This window comes from Crocodylus siamensis, chromosome 1, assembly GCF_052110815.1.
Source record: "Crocodylus siamensis isolate JL-2025a chromosome 1, ASM5211081v1, whole genome shotgun sequence".
Classification (NCBI taxonomy): Eukaryota; Metazoa; Chordata; order Crocodylia; family Crocodylidae; genus Crocodylus; species Crocodylus siamensis.
Genome location: NC_143395.1, coordinates 315866141 through 315883993, shown reverse-complemented (window position 1 = coordinate 315883993; position 17853 = coordinate 315866141). Strand labels below are relative to the sequence as shown.

At 43.4% G+C, this 17853-nt stretch overlaps 1 protein-coding gene across 1 annotated transcript in view; it reads left to right on the top strand.

The window, feature by feature from the left end:
• The window catches only part of ITGBL1 (integrin subunit beta like 1), a 301175-nt gene that overhangs the window by 258836 nt on the left and 24486 nt on the right, over positions 1–17853 (top strand). The window contains exon 8 of the mRNA XM_090022601.1: positions 5896–6012. Coding sequence (XP_089878727.1) covers positions 5896–6012 — 117 coding nt within the window. The remainder of the gene's footprint in view (positions 1–5895; positions 6013–17853) is intronic.

The following is a 17853-nucleotide window of genomic DNA, read 5'->3' as shown; positions in this document are numbered from 1 at the left end:
TATGCCCAGCTGGTTATTGCACAATCATTTAATACTTGGTACTACAGACTGCATGGTAACTGTGCAGTCCTGGCAGTACATGGTCATTTTCAACTTTACTGCACAGTAGCAACAAGCTACTGCACTGTAGTTCATTGCTACTGAGCAGTACATCAGCATCACCATTTGTGTAGCATCTCATGTAGCATTGTTGTAGCATCTCATGTAGCACCTACTGAGAGGAACACGTTCTCCATACTCTATTTTGGCAAACACTACATCCCCTCTTCATTCCCTTTGACACTGCCCCTTTCTTACTCTGGGTCCTGTAACCTGCCGTGACTTTAGTTACCTTCCTCTCTCCATCTTTTCTCCTTCCTTTGCAACCACCTATTTCACTATTCTCTGTAACATTCTGGTTCCCCAAACAATTTCTGCTCATCTTGCCCCTCCTCTATTTTTCCACCTCATGAAAACTTTTTATCCGTTTTTATTTTTTGGAAGTCGATTCTGATGGCAAGTCAAGTCATCAGCTCTAGCAGAAGTTATCAAGCACCCTGAGTAACAACAAAATAGAATATTCCAATGAGTAATACTTTATGATGCTACAGTTGAGCTGACAATACCAAGTGGTAGAAGGCTGCTTCATCTTACAGGCACAGTGCTCCTTTGAACATCCCTTTCCTGTTCCAACTATTCCTAAGGGACTGTTCCTTCTCATCCTTGTCATAGGGTGGTATGTCTTCACTACAACTTATGCTTGGGCCAGTAACCAGTATTGCAACTTGGTCCCAAATATTTTATATAAGACCAAATTAATCAATTCAATTTCTTGTTTTTAGTTTAAACAGTGAGTTCAGGAAAAAAAACAACAACTTGCAGATAAAATATATGTTGCTAGAGAAAGATAAGTTTTCTGGGAAAAAAAGGGTTTTTTATTTATTGTTCGTTTCTTACAGTGAAAGTCACTGCTCTGAACCTTCTGACATTTTTGCTAGCAGTGAAAGGACAAAAATATTTTATTCTACAAATTATATAGTTTTAGCACATGATTTTAAAGAAAAACTAGGTATATAAAAGGAACTTTCAATCATGCTCTCTAGGCAGCTGGAAATTGGTTTGAATGCATGCAGGGTAATGGTCACAGCCATTTACTGAAAACTCCCCAGATATAATCTAACTACAGGCATTGCTTGCTTCAGTTGTGCTTTCACAACAGGAAATGAAAAAGGGTGCATAGTATGTGGTGGGTAAAATTAAAAGGGGGGTACTAAAAAGAATTTGTGCCCACTAGTCATGTTCTTTTTGGAGCATGTGCTTTTTCTTTTATGTGCAAGTGATCAAAGTGCCACCTACAAGTTTATGTGAATGTAAAGGTCTACCCACTTTAGGGAACATCTGTGTATTCCAGCACTTATGCTAAAAATAGTTCTATACATTGGAATACATAGATGTTGTGTGTGCTTTGTCACATGTTAATTAAATGGAGAAATTAGATCTGATTCCCAGTCCCAACAGTCATGCCTTCTGCCATGCCATACAGGAAGTTCAAAGGTGGGTGCCAGCAGCTTGACATGTGGGGCTGGAGACATGGTTGTGCAAAGTGTTGTGAAAAGGGGAAACGGATAGGCTTCCCCCCACATGCTAGGTACACACTATAAATGCAGTATATTTCATAGTTGTTAGGGGCTGGAAGGGACCTTACAGATCATTGGGTCCAGCCCCTTAAAGCGCCTTAGATGTGTACATGCTTATGTATAAGGTTAGCTGAAAGCAAGTTGGAATTCAAAAAGATTTGAGCACAAATAAGGCACCCAGCTGAGCTGGTTGCCAGGCATACTAAGAATATGCCTAATTTATATACCTTGTCATGATACTCTTGAAGTCAGTCTTGCCAGAGTCTGATTGGCTCCTCAGTGCTGAACCTCAGCATAAATATGCATATAGGTATGCTTGTGGTTTCTGATGCACTTATACGCTTTAAGTTGTACTTCCTAATTGCCAGTCTAAGTGCCAATTCTGATGGAGACATGGGTTGTTTTTCCATAATGGTAAGTTTAGTTTGACTGCTTGTGGGAGTCTGTTTATTCTGTCCAGACACAAGACTTTGCTACTGGTTGTATAAGGCCAACCAGTAAAGCTAACATAATGCATGTGTCCTTGCCTTTCTAATAGAGGCATCTCCTTGAAACGATTTACAACTGCAGTAATTGTTTCTGCAAGCTAAAAGGATGTAGGAAGTATGTGAAGTTCATGCCTTCAGAGTTATAACAAGAGTGACAATGAACATTTCTAAAGCATTTGAAACTATCCTTGAATGGAGAAAAGTCCACAGACATGTAGCAGCCATAAGTAATAAAACTATCATATCTCACACTGAGAGAGAGATTATAATATCAACTTATATTTTATGCATAAAATATAAAGGCAGTTGCCTTTTTTTGTGAGAAATCTACTATGAAGATGCTTTTTTTCCCAACAGGGTGAAGAAATCTATCAAAACAGCATAAGTCCAGGGCAGAAAAAATACCTCAGATACCCTCCTTCTGTTGTACTTATAGGGCATGTCCAGATGAGCACACACATGTACCTTGCAGCAGCTCAAAGGCTTTGAGGTGCTGCAAAATGCACGCAAAAAAAGTTTTCCATGCTGCATAGTGGGGAATCCCAGTATCGAAAGAAAAAAAGTCTAAAAAAACCCAGGGTGGTACAAGTGGCTGTAGCAGGTGCTGCCTGAAACTGGAACCTGGTCAACCAGAGCTATTGTCTGGCTGCCAGTCAGGCTCCGTGCACCTGGATCAGCATTGCTGCTGTCCTGAGTGTTCCCCAGGTCCCCAGGTAAAGCTGCTAGGGCCAGCCCAGGGTGCATCCAGATAAGCATGCACGTGCATTTTCCTAGGGCGGGGGGTGGGGAGGGGAAGGGTTTGGAAGTTTTTTTTAGATACTAGGATTTCTTGGTATATAATTTTAACTCCACATTGCAAATATGCAGCATAGAGAACCTTTTCACTTGCACTGTGTGAAAGTGAACCACACATTCCCACTCATGGGGACGTGGCCGTATCGGCTGACCTATGCATCCCTAACCTTCCACATAGCATGTTGGCTGGTGTAAATTCCTACAGAAAGAGGCTACTGCATCACCATACTATAGAGATCTAGGACATTAATTTAAGGCCAGATACCTTGTGAATCTGGCTCTAAATCCTTAAGGGTCAGATTTTTAAAGGCATGTAGACATCCAACTCCTGTTGGTTTCTGTAGGAATTGACTTCCTTGAGAGACTGGTGTTGGGTGTAAGCCTGTATTTAGTTTTTACCCAGGTCTTAATCAGATCAGTTCCTATTGACTGCAATGGGAGTTGTGGCTGAGTAAGGACTAAAGGGTTTCTTACAAATTGTGTAAAAGATGATCGGATGTCAGTGTTTGAATTTAGTGAGATAGTAGGCAAATAAGTATACCTTGTAAAATGTTCATGGATTGCTTCTTTTTGGTTGCTTGAATCTCTCAAACATTCGGCAGGCTGGGCTTTTTAATGCAACACAAAATCGACTTGAACTGAAGTCACCATACAGCTCATGTCAAAAGGCTTGGCTGTCCAAGTTACAGAATATTATGGTCCTCAAGTGTTTAATTGTTTCTATCGGCTCTGGAATTTAAACAGAATTTAGGATGTTTTTGGCAGTAGCTTTTCCTCTATAATCAGGTTGCTATGGTAAACCTATTATTCTAGTCAAAGAAAGAACATGTTAGTAAAATGCTTATTTCTTTTTGGTTTTATGTGAGCCTCTAATTACTCTTAAACTATTGAATTTGTACTGCAAGTATGGTTATCACAGTAAGTAAAAGAATAAGGTCATAGGGAATGTGCCTGCTATTATTTTGACAACAGATGCATTTGATAAAATAATATCTTGACTGAAATGACCTCACTCTGGATTCTGAAAAATATTTTTTCCCCCCCCTCCCCAGAGAGGCATCTTTTGTACAGTATCCTGAAATTTAGCTGTATGTCATGCTGCTAATCTCTGAGTTTGTCTATGTGGAAACACTTAGGAAATTTAAGATGAATTAATGAAAGCATGATATTTAAGCATGCTAAGTCCTTGGATAGACATGCCTCATTCAGAAATGAAAACTGTTTTAGTCTGTGGCCTTGAAGGCCACCTTTACTTCAGGATGAAAATACATGTATGCAGGCTTAATCCACTTTAATTTCTGATATTACATTTTTATATTTAGTAGATTTGGATTTTTGCAGTACACGTCTTCCAATTCATCAGCAAAAGAAATTGCTCAAAACACCCTTTCAATTATCCAGACATCATTTAGATTGTTTAGGATGTGAACTAGAAATTTAAATCAAGCTAATGCTCTATCAGTAGAACATCATCACTAAATTCACTTCAAGTTTTTAAAGTAGAAGAAAAGGAGTTACATGACACAAGATAGTGGAAGTAATTTTTAAAAGAGAAATTTATGAATGAATTAGCTTGAATGAGACTTTTCTCATGACAGTATGAGATATTTTTAAATATACTCCTAAATATTTCAGAATCAGACAAAAATATGTATATGGTGAGAGGGCAGCAGGACAGGCCCTCTCCTCTGCGAGGAGAGACTGAGGGACCTGAACCTGAACCTGTTCAGCCTCAGCAAGAGGAGGCTGAGGAGGGACCTGGTGGCTGCCTACAAACTCATCAGGGGACATCATCAGTAAATAGGAAGAGCCCTTTTCTCCCCAGCACCACCTGAGGTGATGAGGAGCAGTGGTAATAAGCTGACAGAGAATAAGTTTAGATTAGAGATCAGAAGGCAATTTTTTATAGTTAGGGTTGCCAAAATCTGGAACCAACTTCCCAGGGAAGTGGTCCTTGCCTCTACCTTGGGCAAATTCAAGAGGAGGTTAGATGATCACCTGTCTGGGGTCTTGTGAACCCAGTATCATTCCTGCCTGTGGCAGGGGGTCAGGCTAGATGATCCGTTCAGGTTCCTCCTGACCCTAGCTACTATGAAACTATATATTTGACATGTCACTTTACCTTTAAGAATAGAAAATAGCTTTTAGACAAGATTTTCAAAAGCCTCCAACTGACTTAGGAGGTTCTTTTTCGTTTTCAAAGAGTGCTTAATCAACTAAGTCCCATTGATTTGTAAAGCCAAAGGCATTTTTGAATATGACCCGCTGCATCCTAAGTCACTTAATTAGTTTTGAAAATTTAACTGTTTTTGGTTTTTGGTACCTGAAGTACCCCCTGCCAATCAACGTGGCAAAAACAAAACCGGAAATCCCACTGTGGCATTTCTGGTTTTGCTGCAGCGAGCCGCGTCTCACTTTTTCTACCGCTGCCCAGGGCAAAGCAGCCTGCGTGGGGCCTCCCTCCCTACCCACTGCCACACTGATGCTGGGGAGTGAAAGCCTCGGCACAACAGACATGGTGGCCAGAACTTCCAGCCTGAGCAGGCAAAGACCAAAGCGCAGCACCCGCATATCCCCTGCACATGTCTCGCATACCCCCAGGTTACACGTACCCCAGGTTGAGAAAACTGCTGTAGTTAGAATTCAGTAGTTAAGAATGATGACTTAGTACTACACTTTCTTTCAGAAAGAGTAAGGGACATGTACTGGGGAACTTGTCAACCCATGAGTGACTCATTCTCTCAATTAACCCTGGTCAATTTTTCCACTGACCCAAAAAGTCTCACAGAACTATCTGAGCATCTATCCTTTGTGCAGAGCATAGCATTTCAGCATTTGCTTAAAAAGTAAAGTATATGGTTAAGTGCTCTGCTAAAGAAAGGTGGACTGTGCTGAAGGGCTTTGCTGAGTTTGCAGGAGCACAGCATTTTTTCTCTGTCTTTTTGTCCTTAAAATCTTGAGGATGCTGTGGCCCTAACATCTATTTGTTTTTACAGGGAAATGCGAATGTGGCCAGTGCACTTGTTTTCCTCCAGGAGACAGCCGAGTTCATGGTAAAACATGTGAATGTGATGATCGACAGTGTGAAGATATGGCTGGAAATGTCTGTGGGGGTATGTATTCATTTTACAAAAGCATTAGGCCATTATGGTCTTGTAACTTTACCTGTTTCCCTTGATTTTGATATTTTATATTTCAAACAAATATTTCAGATTGTTTATTAACAAGTCAGATACATTAACACTTACAATGTACTACAGTATTTACATGGATATGATCAGTATTTATGAGAAAGCAATGCCAAATATTCAAAGAAAAACCTGGATAAAAATCATTTTTCATGTTTTCTCTTTTTATTTAATAACGTCTGTCAATTGCCTTGCATATTCCTTTTTATAAGTTAATACAGCTCAGTATTAACGTGCCATCTAATGAGGGTTTTTAAAGTATCTTTATTAAAAGGTTTTATAGTACTGAAAAAATGGCCATTTCACGTCTGGTAATACCATCTTGCTCTGCATCCTGATAAGTCCTCATAGAATAACTGAACTGTGTGAACATTAGGATCAGTGATCTCACAAATGTGGGGTTGGTAATTTACTAGGCAGAACTCTTCCCTTAATCAGCACCGACAATGCCCTAAAATGATGTAAAGAGCTACACAAATACTGGCAGTATCTTATTTTAAATTAGACATAAACAGTAACTGATCACTTGTGGTCTTTCACTCACTTTATAAGAGTACAAGTTTTATGTACAGATGGTTTTAAGTACATTTTACCACCTATCTTCTTAGTTATCACCATATCTTCAATTCATGCCATAAACAGTTATTTATTATTGCATATATAACAGTTCTTTTATATGGTTACAACATTGTATAACATTGTTTCAGCATTGCATAAGGTAATAACTTGTTTGGAAGGGACTTTACGACTGTGGGATGAAAGACAATGTTGATTAAGAAGACATAGATTGGCAGCAAAAACTGAGAGATTAGAGAATTTTTCCAATTCCTCCTGCAAATATATAGTGCATGTAAAAATGCAGATTTGTATACACGAGAGAGCACATACACCCATACCATGTATGTCCATTATGTATGAAATTTAAATTGAGAAAATATTGGTCTAAAAGTCTTTCCTAATTTCATTGATTCACTTAAAATCAACTGTCTGGGAGAGGCAGCAACTTTTCTATTCAGGCAGGGTGGAAACAGTCAATTGACTTCATGAATCATTAACATCTCTTTGATTCTTGTTATTCTCTCTCCACTCCACAGGTGTTAACAACCCTGTATTCTTTTTTCATGATGGCTGATGCTTCACTTTTCAAACTATCCTTTCTTCTGCAATTTTGCTGATGGTCAGCCATTCCGGGCGATCTCTCTTTTTTGTTTTATAGCTCTGTAGACTGATTTTTAGCTCTAGATAAAAACAGGTTGACCACAATTATTTTAGGGAAATCTGGAATGGCGGGGAGGGTGGGTGGCAGGAGATGCATGACTTCTCCCCCTCCCCGCATACAAACACACGCACAAATGTGGTTTGGGGCAGTGGGCAGAGCTGGAGCAGGTGTTAGGAGTGTGGTGCCATACATCCCAACAGCTTCTCTGGCCCTGCCCACTGCTGCACACTCACATACTTCAGCCCATGGCTCCCAAGAGTGGGGCCAGGTGGGACAACATGGCGTGCACGCGTGCACACACACACACACACACACACACACTCTCTCTCTCTCTCTCTCTCTCCACTTTTCCTGCAACTCCAAGGTTCCTGCCAATCCAGGACTTTTGCTTAAATTTTCGCCAATGGCTGGGACTCCAAAGCAGCCTATAAAATCTGGGACATTCCTAGCCAATTTGGGACATATGGTCCCCCAGCTAAAATCCTTAACTCAGGTGTAGACATGGCTGACAGTGAAGTAATGGAGGCACTGTGAAAACACTCAAGAAGGCTATATTTTGTTTTATAAATCTGAATCAGAGCTGTACCTTTAACAGTAGTGACTATGGGGCTAGTGATACAACAGGCGTTGAGTATTTTTGCCTAGTTTGTTGTGTTTTAAAACACATTAAGTATCTTCTAGCAAATCAGTGTACATTCCAATAGCTATATGTGTTTTTTCTGTGATCTTAATAATATAGTGCTATCCCCCTACCATATTTGTAAAGTTTCTAGTTTTTCTTTAACTGGAGACACATGTGTTATTATACGTGATGATGTACAAAACCATCTGCACCCCACTTTTCAAAATCCTTGATCTGCCCAAGGTTGCTACTAATAATATGTTAATGGAATGCCTTCAGAATTATCAGCAAACTATCAAATTTCCTTATTAGTTATAACACAATTATAATCACTTTTTTCTTCTGTCTGGAGAACCTTACATTTTTGTTTTGAATAATCATAGGATGAGAGAAGAGTAATCAACAATCAGGGCTGAAAAGGAGTCATTTGGCTGTTGCTGGGGTGCAAGGGATTTCATTATCTGAACATTTCCTCATCTTCTGTTTAGCATACTATAAAGTGGAAACCAGAGATAAATCCAGCCATTAAACAATTTGTATTTGACTTATATTCTCCTGTGGAAAAAGAGTTAAAATATATTACTCATTAAAATATATAAAAAATAGAGATTAATTGAAATCTTAGCTTAACTTTTCTAGGGTATTATTATTATTATTATTTTAACTTGGGACTTAATTACTAATGTTTATCTACAAGTGAGTAAGATTTACTGCTAAGGATCACTGTGAGTGTGAGCAGACTAAAGTAATTGTGTATGCACACTCCAATATGTTCCTTTGGAACTACAGACATTTTTTTCCTTGGCGAGGACGACTCGGCTCAGCTCTAGAGAATAAGAAAATATTTTTGTCTGTCAAAGAGAATCTTTTCCTAGCTTTTTCTGCTCTTAATGTCATTTCTGTATCATTGGAACTAGCTGAGATTCTGTTGAAGCATTCCCTAAGAAGAACCTCCTATATGTTTATCTGACAAGATCTGGGTTAGATCTTTAACATCATTATCAATTGGCACATAATGAATTCTACTTTCCTCAAGTCTTGTTTCATACTCTCTGCTTGTTTGATTTCTCTGTTTTAATTTTCTTTTTTAAACTTGTTCAGGCACATTTAACTCTTTTTCTTTAAATTCACTTATTTTTCTTTCTTTTTGCTCCTTCTCTGGGAATAAAGAACATCTAGGTCAAATAAGATCACCCCAGGAATGAAAGACCTGAGAAATAATGTCCATTTGTCTGCTCCTATAGAGGCAAGGTGGCACTTAATTTTCTTTTGAATGGGCCTATACCTTCTTGAGGCCAAGAATACATCAGGGAAAGGCTAGAAGGAGAGGGCAAAGTGGTAGTCAGACACAACTAATTTTGTCAACAATGGCTTAAAAGTAGAATTGAAAATTGCAAGACAGACATAGCTGTATTAATTTTGCTGGGGCTTATTTACCCTAAAAATGTATTTACATTTAAGATGTTTTTCTCAACTCTTGTGGGATTAAAAAAAAATTTGATAGATGTGGATTCATTAATTTCCTGGTGTCAAAAAACCTGCCATGCTGCAAATTAGCAGCACTATCAATGCCTGCATGCGCAGCACATGCGGTTTGTGGTGCCACAGATGGGTCTGCAGCGACGCATGCTGGTCTGGACGTGCCCCTGAAGATGACAGGGAAAGAAGCAAGATCTCCATGATTCCCCCCACATTCCAGCACAGAAAATCAGCTGCCATGCTTAAAATATACCCCACAGTTTTGGAAGGCTGATTTCAGAGAAAAGCTACGTGTAGTCCATGAGTAAATACAGTATAGGATCATAGGAAAATAAGGCTCGAAGAGACCTTGTGAGGTCAAATAGTCAAGGCAGGATCATTTCTGACTAAACCATCCCAGCCAAGTGTCTGTCTAACATGCTTTTCCAGGACTGAGATTCCACAGTTTATTTAGGTGCAGTAGTCTGTTCCAACATTTGACCACTCTCCTTGTCAGAAAGTATGAAGCTCACTGATTTATTACTAAGCATGTAGTACTAAGCATTATACTGGTTTTAATTTACTCTGATTTACTATGACTCGCACTGGATCAATACTACTATTTTTTCTGTCCACTCCTATACTGGTATAAGTGGAGGTAAACCACTGTAACTTTAAACCTGTTTCATCCAAGTTTCACATTACAGCAGTTTGGTTGTACCTATATTGGTATAAGGTGGGCAAACGCAATAGTTGCATCAGTTTTGATGTTGTGCTCTTAAACAGTGCTTCCATCCCTCTTTTTAAAATTATTATATCATTACTTCAGTCCACTCCTAAGTCATATGAGATGTATGATCAGTTACGTTATGGGGTTCACAGTAATTGTACATCTGCCTAGATCTTTGTTCAACTGAATTCATAGAATATTAAAAGTTTTACAGCATATTTTAAGAGGTTTTCCTTTCATAGGCCACATTACCTTTTGCCTTAAAGCCTTTTTTTCTGCAAAAAAGAAACTTTTAGGATGAACCCTGTTGAGTTCAAATTGTTCTTGATACTTGCTACTGATACAGACACAAAAGTTGCAAATGATAACTGGTTTTAGTTGACATCTATATCAAGTCTGAGGAGTGGTGATATTAACTGAGATCTGTATGTGTTCATTTCAGGGATAACAGGAGTTAGTGACACCTGAGTTTCTCTCCTTAAGATAGCCCATGTCAAATGAGAACAGCCACACTGAGAAATAATATTTGATCTGTTGTGGTGGCTACAACGTACTCACTTATACATGGGTAATCCTTACTTCAGAGTGAGTCGAAAGGGATTGGCACCAGGTCCGAGCACCTCAGTTATCTCACCCCGTGTATGAACAAACTGTATCCTCACTGGCACTTGATTGCCCATTCTGTATTGCTAGCAATTCTAAGGGCAGATCCCCACATGGTATGGGCTGCTTTATTTCTCCTCAGTAAATTGTGGGAGAATATGTTTAGCTTTTCAGACATAGAGGATGAATTGTGGGAAGGTGCGGAAGAACTTTCAGCTAGCCTGTGTTGAAAGCACTGCTAAACTCAGATGAGCTCTTTTTGTGGTGGCCAGAACATGATTAGGGATAACTGAGTGCATCTATATGTGCTATTAGTGCTATAAAGACTTACTGTACAGTAAAATACTGTGTAGTAACCCTTCCCTGGGAGCACATCTACACGTGCTCCCTGTTGGAAGCATATCTGCTGCCAACAGGAGCAGCCTCGTACAGAGCTACTCCCACTTCCCTCTGCCCCTCTGCAGCACCCAGGTGTCGCTCCAGGTTCCCATAGGGTGCTAGCCCAGTGGCTGGCAGGGAGCACAGGGGCTGAGCTCAATTCATATGGGGCCCGGAGAGCTCTGCCAGCTGCTGTGGCAGCTGTCTTCTGGCCCTATGCACTTCAGAAGTGGCCCTGATATGCACAGATCCAAACAACAGCTGCTACTGCAGAGCCCTCTTGGCCCAATGCATATGAAGACAAGCCCTGTGCCTAGTGGGGTTTCCCTGCAGTTGGTGGTTGGCTAGGAGCTGTCCTATTTTTGGGGCAGATCTCAGACAGCCCCTGGCTGGGTGGGGATTTCCCTGCCCAGTTAGGGGCTGGCTGGGAGCTGCCCTGGAAGTGGAACAGCTCCTGGACAGGCCCCAACTGGGCAGGGAAGCAGAGAGCTCCCCATTCCCAGTTCTGTTCAGCCCCTGTCTCCTGTGGGTAGACAGGAACTGAGCAGTGCTGTGACAGGGTAGGGCAGAGAGCTACCCTGTCCTGGTGCTGCTTGGCTCCTGGGGGCAGCCAAGAGCTGAGCAGCACTAGGACTGGGAGAGTTCCTCATCCTCCATGGCCCCCTGGTGTTTGTGCTGAATTTGCTCCTGGTCAGCATCTACATATGCACTACTACACAGTATCTACTGCACAGTTAGTTTACTACCTATACTTATAGGTAGTAGCTAACTGTACAGTAGACTAATTTGCTATGCAGTAAATGGTGCACACGTGTAGATGATGATGCTTTACTGTGCAGTAGATTAATCTGTTTTGCAGTAAAGCATCTTGTGTAGATGCACCCACAGTATAATAAGACATTGGAGTTAAGTTTTCAGTGAAGAGGTATCTTATGCTCCTTAGACTACCTAGGTCATATCCCATGGTTCCTAACATTGCAGGACCAACAGCTGCTCTGGATTGTTTCTTAAGAAACAATAAGAGAACCTGTCTGTTATTTTCTGGTGCAAGGAAAGAATTGTGGGAAATCAGTGGAGGAGCAGAGGCACTCAACCTTATGAGTAGGCTGGACTATAATTACAGGGAGCTCTTGAGTTATAATTATGCATAATTTTTCAGTGACGATAAGCTTATAGTTATGGCAAAGATTGCATTGTGTTTGAGGAGGAGTTGAGAGAGCCACAAATCAGCTAGAGGAGTGCTCTAAGACAGTAGTACTCAACCTTTTTGGCCAGCAGGCTAGATGGGCAGTGTCTGATCACTCCATGGGCTGTATCTGGCCAGTGGACCCAACCTGATGCCTGGGGCAGAAATGGTTGGGCCCTATCTGGCTGCACATAGTGGGGTAGCCTGGCCTTGATCCAGCACCGTAGTGGAAGGAGGCTTGGTCCAGCCCTGGCCTGGCTGCATAGAGAAGAAGGGGGCATGACCTAGCCCCCCAAGAAGAAAGGGGCATGACCTAGCCCTAACCTGGCCAGGCAGAGGCAAGGGGGTACGAGCTGGCCCTGGGTCAGCTGCCTCAGGGGAGGTTGGTGCTCCGGTCCTGTGGTGGGACGGGGGCACAGCTGAGCCCCCGAACAGCCTCACAGAGGGAATAGAGCATAGCCCAGCCACAGTCTGGCCATCTGGGGTGGGTTGTGGGCCAGCTCCTACTCATACTTACCTTGTAAGACTTAGGATTTCACCAGCAGGGAGGCGGGGGACGACAAATTTTCTGACCCATGGGAAGCTCTGTGGGCTGGATTCAAAGGCTCTTTAGGCTGCATTTGGTCCATGGGCCAGAGGTCCAGCACCCCTGCTCTAACACAAAACATCTGGCTAACAAGCTGGATATGGATGTTTTGTTGGAGTTTTAGAAGTGCTGCACTAAAACTGGCTTGCTTTTAACCTCTAATATCACTATTCAGTATAAATAAAAGAATGAGATATGCTGTCTTGTGCCTCTGCCAACCTGTAATTCTGCCAAGCAGAGCAGAGCAAAACAGGTTCCTGGAGTGCCAACCCGTCTGACCAAAAATCATGGTGATACATATATTCATGAATAGATTAATAGATTTATGTGGAAGGTCTAAGGTGAATTATGAGGATTGCTGAGGCAAATAGTTGGAGGCTCAGACCTCTTAGTCCCAATCATATTCTTACAGGACTGATGCTTTGCTGCTACCCTGAAGCATCAAGGTTTTGCTAAAAAACCTCATCATGATCTTTTGGAATCATCTGTTAAGAACATTACACTGTACTACACACCCATTCTGTAGGCTTCACATATTGCAAGCATTTAAAGTCATTCACAGTCAGGAGTTGACCCCTCCTCCCTCTCCCTTCATTTCTATTCCAGTGCCACTTATTGACAGTAGACCAGGGCTGGGCAATTATTTTGCCTGGAAGGCCACTTAGTGAGGTCTAGTGAGCTTTCAAAGGCTGCATGTGTAGCTCTGCCCCTTGACAGTTGGCCCCCCCACCCCAGTTGCCATCTTGGGACCAGAAGTCCTACCCCTAACCCCTCATCTTTGCCACTGGAAGTCCCTCCCCTTGCCCTACAGAAATACTCCTTTTGGGAAGGGGTTGCCATCTTAAAACCAGAAAAAAAACCAAACCGCTTATACACTAAAAGTCAAACACCTTCTATAACATATTTTAATTTTATTACAAAAATATTTTTGTCATGATTTTTGTTTGCATACTGTTTATAGAGGTGATTTGCATAATAACTGAAAAATACAATTCTTAGTCTTGTATATTGTGTGGGGGGGTGAAGGGATTTTGTGAGGGGGTGTGGCTGTGTAGGGGGAGGGCAACAGGGTATGTTGGGGAGTGTGTATATGTGGGGAGGTTGGGGGGAAGGGTGTGGGTGTGTGGTATTTTTGGGGTGTGAGGGATGGAAGGGCGGTATCAGGACTCCCCCACGCTCCCTCCATGGTGCGTAGCCCCCACAGGTGGTGGCAGGAACAGCGCAACAGCAGATGGGTACTTGGGTCGTTTGTGCCCAGTCCAGGCTCTGGCACCTGGTGGCATGCAGCTCTGGCCACAGCTGCACATGGGGGTGAGGAGCATAGCCTGGCCAGGCGGCCTCTATCGCCAGGGCCCCCCACTGTGTACATGCAACTCCTGCACACACACATCACCGGAGGGAAGCCCCACACACTGGAGCCAGCTGCTTTCCCTGCCTGCTGCCTTATAGGTCCTGAGACTCCACAGGGAGTCCCGGGACCTACATGGTTGGGAGCAGCAAAAGCACCTGGCTCTAGCACATGGAGCTTCCCTCCGGTGTAATGCAAGTGTGAAAGCTGCATGTCCATGGCTGGGAGCCCCAGTGATACAGGTGGCCTGGCTGGGCTGAGCTCCTTGTCCCCATGTACAGCACTGGCTAGAGCCTTGCACCACCAGGAGCCAGCGCCTGTGCTGGGCATGAGCAACTCAAGTACCTGCCTGCTGCTGCTTCTACTGCTGCTGCCGCCAGCATGGGCTGCGTGTTATGGGGGGTGTTCTGGGGAGTCCCCAGGGGGGTTCCCCACTCCTTCACCCCTTCCCTTCCTCATAACCTGCCCATCAGAGCTCCACATTGCTGCCAACCCTAGCCCTACACTCTGCACACCACCCAGCTGCAGCTGCAGCTCTGCTACCCCCACTATTTCCATACCTGCTGCTTGGAGCAAGCAGGATGCCAGGGAAGCTGAGCCGGTACCTTGGCAGCTGCAGCAATGGCAGCAGCAGCCCCACTCAGAAGCTGCATGCTAGCTGAGCTGAGCCTTTCTGCCCACAAGGATGGGAGCGAGGTGCAATAGGGTATGTTGGTCGGGGGAGGGGGGTGTCTAGTGCCACTTTTATGGGCAGAAGGACTGGGTGGGGTACAATTAGTTGGTGGGCACCATGGGGTAGATGAAAGTCCCTGGAGGACTGGATCCGGCGTGATAGCAATATTTTGCCTGCCCATGCTGTAGACCCTACAAACTTCTTTCTACATAGGTTTCTTTACTTTTGGAGCTCCCTCCCACCAACTTTGAGGCAGACTGAGACCAAAGCTAGCAAATCATAGATTTCATAGATTTCATAGACATTAGGGCTGGAAGGGACCTCGGGAGATCATTGAGTCCAGCCCCCTGCCCAAAGGGCAGGAAGTCAGCTGGGGTCATAGATCCCAGCAAGATAAGCATCCAATTTACTCTTGAAGGTGTTCAATGTAGGTGCTTGAACCACCTCCGCTGGCAGACTGTTCCAGACCTTGGGGGCTCGGACAGTAAAGAAATTCTTCCTTATGTCCAGCCTGAAACGGTCTTGCAGGAGTTTGTGACCGTTCGACCTCGTCATCCCTTGGGGCGCTCTGGTGAACAGACGTTCCCCCAGATCCTGGTGTTCACCCCTGATAAACTTCTAGGTGGCCATCAGATCACCCCTGAGCCTGCGCTTTTCCAGGCTAAAGAGTCCCGTGGCTCTCAGCCTGTCATCGTAAGATCTGTTTTCCTGACCTCTGATCATGCGCGTGGCTCTCCTCTGGACTCTCTCAAGCTTCTCCACATCCTTTTTGAATTGGGGAGCCCAAAACTGGATGCAGTACTCCAGCTGCAGCCTCACCAAGGCCGAGTACAAGGGGAGAATGACGTCCCGGGATTTGCTCGAGAAGCATCTATGGATGCACGCCAGCATTTTGGTCGTTTTACTAGCCGCAGCATCGCATTGGAGGCTCATGTTCATCTTGTGGTCAATGATGACCCCCAAGTCTTTTTCTTCTGTAGTGCTAACCAACTTAGCACTGCCGAGCCTATAAGGGTGCTGCAGGTTTTTCCTCCCAAGGTGGAGAACCTTGCATTTATCAGTGTTAAACACCATGAGGTTCTCGTCTGCCCATTTGCTGAGCTTGTCCAGGTCAGCCTGGATCACCCGCCTATCTTCTGGCGTGGATGCTTTGCCCCAAAGTTTGGTGTCATCGGCGAACTTGGCCAGTCCACTCCTGACTCCAATGTCCACATCGTTAACATTGAAGATGTTGTTAATGAATATGTTGAACAGTATGGGTCCCAGGACAGAGCCTTGAGGGACCCCACTGGTCACAGGGCACCACGATGAGTGACTGCCATCACAACCCTCTGGGTCCGACCACGAAGCCAATTTCCCAGCCAGCGGATCGTGGTGGAGCCAAGGCCACAACTGGGCAGTTTGGCCAAGAGGTGATCATGGGATACCAGCTCAAAAGCTTTTTTGAAGTCAAGATATATGACATCAATCTCTTCTCCCTTGTCCAGGTGATAGGTCACCTGGTCATAGAAGGAAATGAGATTGGGCAAACAAGACCTACCCGCAACAAACCCATGCTGGCTATCCGTTAGAATGTTAGCCTGGGCCAGTCCCTCAAGGATGGCCTCCTTAATAAACTTTTCTAAGATCTTCCCCAGGATAGAAGTCAGGCTAATGGGCCTGTAGTTAGCCAGATCCACTCTCCTCCCTTTCTTGAAGATCGGCACCACACTGGCCTTCTTCCAGTCTTCGGGCACTACACCAGAGCACCAGGAGTTTTCAAAGATCCGTGCCATGGGCTGGGCTATGACGCTCGCCAGCTCCTTGAGTACCCTGGGGTGCAGATTGTCAGGGCCGGCTGACTTGAAGGTATCCAGCTTCTCAAGGTGTTCCTTCACGAGGTCAGCATTGATGGAGGGTAGGGGATCCCCCTCACCCAGATTTCCCTGTCCCATAGCAGGCATGGGCGTCCCATGTGACTGATGAAAGACTGACGCAAAGTACCTATTTAATAGGTTGGCTTTTTCCTGGGCGTCAGTTGTCAGTTGCCCCATCTGGTTTAGCAGGGGTCCAACGTTGCCCTTGCTTTTCCTCCGGCTCCCCACATATCTGAAAAAGGACTTTTTGTTGTCCTTGATGCCTGAAGCTAGTTGGAGTTCAGTTGCAGCCTTGGCTTTCCTGGTTTGGTCCCTGCAGGACCGGACCAGCGCGGAGTAATCCTCCTTGGAGTGTTTAATAATCTCTTTTTAATTCCTTCTTAGACCCCTTCCACTTTTGCATGCTCCTTTCCTTTCTCTGTTCAGTCTTCAAGATGACCCCAATCCATTTTGACTTCCTTGCTCTCCATTCTTAGGAATTTTTATTTTACGCTTGCTGGTGGCTCTGAGGTCTCACTATCTTCACCTAAGTTCCCAACCTGCCTTCTCTAAATTGTTAATCTCCATGGACCCTTGATGTTTCTCTCCCTCCTCCATTAGCTTTAACAACTGTGGTTCCTCTTGCTTTACATAAAAGACCACTTCAATTTTCCTCATCCTCAGAAATCCAGTCCTGGGTGAGCTATTTCTTCCCTACCTTTACCCTTAAATTAATTTTATAAGTCATTTACAACTGATTTCTTTTCCCTAGTCTCATTTCCATCATTTTCTTCCAATAAAATGTCTCTTTCCTAGTTATCTAATGACCTCTTTCTGGCCAAATATTAAGGAATGTTTATTCCATTCTTATTGTTCTTGCTTGATCTACTGCCTTTGACATCTTTCCCTCCTCAGCAGTTTGATTTTCTTGGTCCACTTTGTCTTCCTTATCATCAAGGATCCTGGTTTTATCTGATTTTAAATAATCCCTGATTCTTGGTTTAAAAAAGTAACCCCAAATCCACATTTCCCATGATTTAAATGAAACACCACTACATCTATATATATGGATATATAGTGGTGCTTAATCATGGAAATGTGTTACATTTTTTAAATTGAAAATTGGGG